The sequence below is a fragment of the Aulonocara stuartgranti genome (assembly GCF_965226115.1).
Source record: "Aulonocara stuartgranti genome assembly, chromosome: 13".
Lineage (NCBI taxonomy): Eukaryota > Metazoa > Chordata > Actinopteri > Cichliformes > Cichlidae > Aulonocara > Aulonocara stuartgranti.
The window spans coordinates 13,619,696-13,626,832 of NC_138949.1; the positions used below are offsets into that span (position 1 = coordinate 13,619,696).

Below are 7,137 nucleotides of genomic sequence, written 5' to 3' on the forward strand. Positions count from 1 at the left end.
ATGGTGAAAACTCACCTAATTGTGGGCAGTGGTGCAGGTGTCCCAGCAGTTTCCACTGTATGACAGTCTCAAACCTTCGTTGTTCTTCAGTTGTTCATGAACATCCTTCTTCTTATCTGAGGGTGACAGTTTGGGGCTTCTTCCAGACTTTGACAAAGTGAAAATACATCCAAAAAAAATTTGATACAATTGTTTGAACTGATTATCTTGGAAGATTATCTTAGAAATGGCTCCAAGAGACCTTCAAAGGTTGTCTAGATCTGCAATTCTCCTTCTTAGATCTTCACTTGGACTTTGGGCTCTCCACAGCTCTTACCGGGAGGGTGGCAAGGATGCACCTCCGATGGTCCTCCTTGGGCTCTCGCACTCTGGGTCCTCTGGATGTCTGGGGCCTGGATCTCCTCCATGCGCGCTTCATGCCCTGGGGGACAGGCCTATGGCTCCCTACACCCTCTAGCAGATCATTACATGGAGAAACCTTTTGAATACAAGCACGCTCATCCACACAGGTGTGCACGCAGGTGTACACACAGGTGTTCACTGTTCTGACACAAACTACACCTTTCTTGGCTGCTACCTCAAAGCACATTGAGCGCTGTCAGTCCTGCGTGTTGCACAACAACGTTCATTATTTAGTATTTACTGTTATTTACACTTAGCTGGATTAATGCAATGGTGTTGTGTTTATTATGTCGCTTTTTTGCTTGTTTTCTCTTGATCCGGGAGATTTTTTTTTCTTTTTGTTGTTGCCCCTACCCAACACCTGCCATACGTAAGTACTTTGGCACGACAACCAGCAGGGACAAGAAAGCAAAGAGCCAAACTCAGGATGGGTGTGGCCTCAGCAAACTGTTAATGCGAGAGAGTCAGAATGAAATCCATTATGTGTCCTCTGTCCATCCAGGCTGCAGAAGCAACTGTTGTTGTTTAAGACAGAGTGGTGGGCCCCAGTTGAGGGGCTAGTAATCTCCTGGCTAGTACAGGAAGGAATATCAGCTCATCTGATAGCTCAGATTAAGCTCAGGGGGCTTTAGGAGCAAACAACCTGCTTTTCATTGTGTAGTCGGGACAAGTGAGGACCATCAGCGCCATGAGAGCTGTCCACTATTGTCTGCTGCTTCTGTTTTCCCTGGTCCTGCTAGCAACCACCTGTAAGAACTTTTTCTTCTTTATGCACCTCTGTTTGCTGGTTAACTGTTTGTCCATCTTTCATTTCATCTCGCCTCCTTTCAGATACTGTACGTTTCAACCCTTGCATTATAAATAATAGTTTGTGTTTAGCGTTTAGTGTATTTAATGTGTTCCTGAAGAGTAAGACCGTGTTAAACAAATAACTAAAATGAATGGCTCCACTGTACATTCTGACTTAAGGAGCGTAGATGCTGGACATGATGGACCTACAGTTATTTCTCGGGAAAAACCTGACATGTTTCATAACTTCAGTAGGATCATTAAACATTAAGTCCTTTTACTGACCTTATACTTTATTTATGTCATGTTCACTAATTGCTGTCTGCAGTGATTCTGATGGGTTTCGTGTCGCTTCAGTCCATCACTCTCCACTATACACCCAAGAAGCACGCACTCCCTGCAAATAATCTCTTAATAGGCCTGGAGGCTAATACTTACAGCATGTGTGTAGAGCGACAATGCCGCGGGGATAGATTGGGGCCAACTGCAAACAACAGAAAGTATTTATATACCAACTCAGTATACGTGAGAGCACATGTGCAGAAAACGGGCCGATTATGCAATTTCTTTGTTTCACACGTGCTTTTGTAGCTTCGCTGTTTATTTGTGGTTAGGTTTTGGTAAGTTATTAGATAATTTAGCTGGTTTCATTTAAAAAAAATGCCACATCTTGTTGTATATATGGAAAAAACTTCTCTTTTTAATATCTGTTTCTATCAAAACTTAATGATGACAGACCTATCCGGAGTTGAAGGAGGTTATTTTGATGGCCAGTACAGGAGATATGCTGCTGCAAAGTATGTTTGAAGCTTTTGGTGACTCCAGTTCTGATCCTCTTAGGAAGCAGCCTTAAGTTTGTCTGGAATTTAGGAGATGGATGGAGAGTTTCAAAAGGAAGCCTTTAAGTATTTCAAAGGTCAGTTAGTTTTCAAATAACAGCTCCCTCCTCGGGAGAGCTTTAGAAAGATATTTAAGTGTTTTATGTGCTGAAGTGGGCTCTGAGGCATTAGCTAAAGTTTAGAAAGATGTATTTTTTTAAATGTGTGGGCACTGGTGAAACACTTTGGTTGATTTGGGAAAATTCATATGAAGGAAGTTAATTAATTAGTGCTGTTTCTCTTCATATTCCCTCTGGACCCAGGGAAAGTCACACATTTATAAGCCCTTCATGCACTTGCCAACCTATAGATCCTGTGTAAATATGAATTAGAAATATCTAAGCTTCGGACACTTGTTGGCACTATCCCATGCAATCATCTTCAGTTATCTAAAGCAAACATTTGTGTCCTATGCTGTAGAGGTTTTTCACCCTGACAAGATATGCATGTACAGCTGACTCTTTCTTATATAGTAGCGCTCTGTTCCCTTTCAGGTGAGACTATACGATGTTATACATGCATGGGCTCCAATAACGATGACTGCAACCGACAAGGCTCCAAAGCTTGTCCTGGCTACTCTGATGCCTGTGCTGTAGTGGTGGGCCATGACAGTGAGTCCAACAGTGACAGCGTAGTAGCCTTTCTTTTTACTAGTTTAATTCCAACCTTCCACCAAAAAACTCCATTTGTTTCTCTTGTATATGTGCGTGTGTGTCTTTTTTGTGTGTTAAATAGACGACAGCCTGCTCTCTGTAGACACATCTCGGGCAGCAGGGGGTCTGAGGCTTTTAAGGGAATGAAGAGATTTGCTACTCCTACTCAATGAATGTCCTTAATTAGGACACAATGTGTTCATGGCACCAAGACAGATTTACCAAATCTCAGCCAGCAGATCTTTTTTAAAAAAAATTTTTGGCTGTAGATATGATATTTTTATTTTAATATTTTATAATCAATAAAAATCATTTGGACTAAATTCTTAAAAGGTGGTAGGTTTAGCATTAAACCTGCAACTTGTAATATTTCAGCTGGGAGTTGTTTACTCTAATGCTGTGTTTAAACCTGCATTAAGTGTTTCAATGGTCTGCTGTGATGAAAACAACAACAACAAAGAAATCGCTGAAAGCAAGACTAGCCAGGAGAGTTTCTTAAAGCAACAATTTAGCATCGACTTATATTGATTGGACGATGGCGGACAGCTTCTAAATGAGAGTAACTGGCTTCATTTTCTGTTTGTTAGGTGGCGTGATGAAGTCATGCTCTTACAAGTCCTTCTGCAGCCAGGCCAACAGTCAGGGCTACAGGGCACCAGGTGTCAGAGTTCACTGCTGCTACAGCAATGACTGCAACGTAACAAGCTTCGCCAACCAGCTGCCTGGACTTACCTACTTACTGCTGTTTTCTTCCATTTTCCCACTGCTTTTTTAAGTAGACGACTCAATCAAGCCCGCATGTATCCGACTGCCAAATAACACTGCCAAACTCCATATTCCATGCCATCCTTGTTACCATTTCACTTTGATTTACCTTATTTATCTGCTAGATATGACTGTGTGGATTATATTCACCGTGTTCCACTGAATCTATTAAAAAGTACTCAAGTGAATGTGTCTTTCAATGGATTTCACTAAGCCAATAAGTAGATCCTAAGGGAAGTGCTGAAATAACAGGCAGATATATATATATTTTTCCTGCATTGAAGGGGAAGAAATAGCATTTGAATTTTGAATTTCTCATGTTACTCATCCTGGTTCCATGCAAACCCTATAATTTTTTGAAAGTGCAGGAAAAAAAGAACTAGAGTAAGTTTTTACCAATCATCTGTCAAGATATTACTCCGTGCATCTTTCAGGCTTCACATACCAATACAACCATGAATGTCAATGTAGTGTGTCACGTACAAATGCAGCACTAAGAGTTCACGCCACTGGTGTGTTGTTATATTATTAGCCTTACCTCTCAATCTCATGGCTGAGCTGTGTGAAATATGATGAAAGAATGCTACTCACACACTGAAAAGCCATATAATCCTTTTATATGGTGGTGGCCAGATGTGTTGCTCTGATGAGGTTAATCCATGTTAGAAAAAGGAAGTCTGGCCACACTTTAACAGTGGATGGTGAACAGGTAGATGCTATATAATAACTATCTGTGCTGTCAATTGTGTCATTGCTTTTAATTTTATTACCAGCTTCTTTCCAATTTCATTGTGATGTACATTAAACTGGGCTGTTGATATCTTTATGTATTTTATTTCGATCATTTATTTTAATATAGTTCCTGTGTCTTTCTTTCTTTTTTTTACATTTAAAAAATACAATTTAATCCTCTTTGAAAAAGGGGATTCTTATCCTTTCTGTGTGGTGTATATACTATGTTGTAAATAAATATATATTCAACTACTGAGTGGTGCAAATGTCAAATGTAAAGATACATTTATCTTGCAGTAATTCTATAACTACAACCATTAAAAGAAATCTTTTGTGAAAGTCGCTGGGTTAACGTCGTTTTTCTGTTCCCAAATATCAAAACAGAATGAAAACTATCTTCTTTAATCAAGTTGATTTATGTTTTTGTGTTTTTCTAAAAATCCTGCTGATTTCAGCGTCAGACTGAATAACTTAACCTGATTGCTGTGTTTTTGCCTTCATATATTTTTTAAAAGGGTTATTAACTGGCTGGCTTAAGCTCTGTTTCTGACACAACGCTGGTCAAATAATGGATTGTTTGTTGTGAAGCACCTTTTTACTCACTTGCACACTCAAAGGGCTTCCTACAGCAAGTCTCATTCATCCAATCAAACACAAACACTCACTTTCATACAGCCCTTTTATTCATGCCTGAGCACTTTCTAACATTTGTGCACACACTTGCACTCCGATGGATACATCAGAGGTAACTCTGGGTTCAGTATCATGCCCTCGGATGCTTCGGCATGCAAAATGGAAGGGTCGGGACTGAGCCACTGACCTTCTGGTTGGTACACCTGAGCCACAGCTGCCATCATTATTCTTCCATTATTATAACATCACTGACTGTCAATCTCACGCACAGTACCCGAGGAGAAATATGACTTCCTTTTTCAAAGAGCAAAAATGTATTAAACATATGACTGTGTTAATACTGAGAGATCTTTTATTTGACCAAGACTTATTTTGTACAGGAATAACACTCCAGCACTCCAAGGTTCTATGTGAATTTGGCACTAATGCACCATTTACGTGAGGTATTGCATTTAAATGTGTGCTGACACATTTAAATGCACCAAATATTTGCAAACCAAACAGTTGGACACAACAGCTGCTGTAAGATTGATGCTAACACTCTGCATTATGTTCATACGTGGAGAAGCTATAACACTGAAATCTGTTGGACTGATGATTCCCGCTGGTTATAGCAGAGCTTGTTGAAATATAAAGAAACTTCTTGTGTGTTAATATGAATGCTCGTTTATTTCCTAGCTTTGACCACACAGTGAGGGTCACTAGGAGGACAACATGATATAAATCTCTGTATTCATTTGTGTGTGTGCTCACCATAAGTTCCTGCTCTGGTACTTCTCAGTTTCTCCACTGTGGGGCAGTCTGGCCACACTTGTGACTGCAGCCGAAGCCATCGAATATTATTGCAGTTCATATTGACCAACCACGCCTCATGGGTACTGCTGAATCAATAGTGATAATAATTATACTGTTTTATTGCTGTCTGATGGGGACTGTGCTTTATTTAAATGTGAAAACACCCCAAACCCCCCTCACGCTTCCTGCTTTCAAAGACTCACTCTCTTTTTCCGTTATGTTTTTTTCTCTCGTGATGTCCTGCTGCTCTCTCCTTTGACAGGTAGGTGTGAGAGTGTGAACGGATTGCCCCGGTGGGGGATAGACACTGACCCCAAACCGTGAGTCTCCAGGACTGCTCAGCCATAGCATGTTTTGGGTATTCACGTCCACAGAAGGCTAAAAGAGCGGCCCCACGTCAGCCCCCATCAGCTTCATTTGAAAGGCCTCTTTCACCTTAATTAGGATGGGAGGTGAGGGTTTGCCTAAACATGGAGGGCCGATGGAGGGTCAAGAGGTCACGGTGCAGGCGGGCTGGGTGTCCAGTGTTTGTCTTTTCGGACTCATAGTTCACTTCAGAGTGTTCAACATTGTTAAAGTCATGCTTGCAAGTTCGTATCTCGGTTGCACGACTGCCATGACTGAAATGTCACCTGCACTTTTCTCCAACAGACATATTCTAGGACAGAGTTTCTAATTTGATGGAGGATTTGAAAGTGCAATCATGGACAAAGCCCCCGCTGAATAGGAGCGTCTCCGGACAATAACACCATGCCCTATTCCCCACATGTGTGAGTTAAAACTGAAGGTCATTGCCATGGTAACTTTGCTGTTTAAATTGGAGTATGTTTAATCCCAATCCTCTGGCACCTGAAGACATTATCACTGCAAATCCCACCGTCAGTCATCAAAAGGATGAGCCGGCTGCCCTTTAAGGGAGGCTGTGCGAAAGTAACAAGGCTGCAGAAAAGTCGTGTCTACAGTGGTTTCTAAAGTAAACCAGACAGGTTTCACTCCTTGAGAATGCCACCAAATGTCCCACATACTGACATATCCGTGATTATTATTATATTTTTTTTGGATGTGTGGGTTTGTGTGTGTTCTGTCTTTTTGTTAGAGGTTTTATCAACGGTGTGAGTGTGTTTTGATTCGACTATGCCTTGGAAAAAACTGACATCTTCCAAGGAAACTCATCTGCTGTCACACATATCATGCTTCAGTATTTTTGCTCTAAGTCTGCCTGTTATGGTTATGGTCTTGTGATATTTATTAGGCTGTTATGCTGATTGTATGACCTGTAATGTTGGCAGAAAGTAGCAAAACTCATTAAGTTGGAGAATGCAAATCGTTTTTTATTTTTTAAAGGTATCGTTGTAGCAAAAATGTGTTTTTCAGTAATGATCTGTTTTTTTCCAGCATGCAAATAGCTTGTTGGATAAATTAGGTTGATGACATCAGGCAGATGGTCTGGTTAGAGGCTCCTCCCAATCAGTGAAATGAACTTATGAACC

General features: G+C 40.8%; 1 protein-coding gene across 1 annotated transcript; it reads left to right on the forward strand.

The window, feature by feature from the left end:
• Nucleotides 1-762: 762 nt before the first annotated feature.
• Nucleotides 763-4,514, forward strand: ly6pge (lymphocyte antigen 6 family member pge). The gene is made up of 3 exons (XM_082558068.1): nt 763-1,151; nt 2,564-2,680; nt 3,310-4,514. The coding sequence occupies exons 1-3, from the start codon at nt 1,091-1,093 to the stop codon at nt 3,495-3,497; spliced, it is 366 nt and encodes a 121-aa protein (XP_082414194.1). The 5' UTR covers nt 763-1,090; the 3' UTR covers nt 3,498-4,514.
• Nucleotides 4,515-7,137: the final 2,623 nt, after the last annotated feature.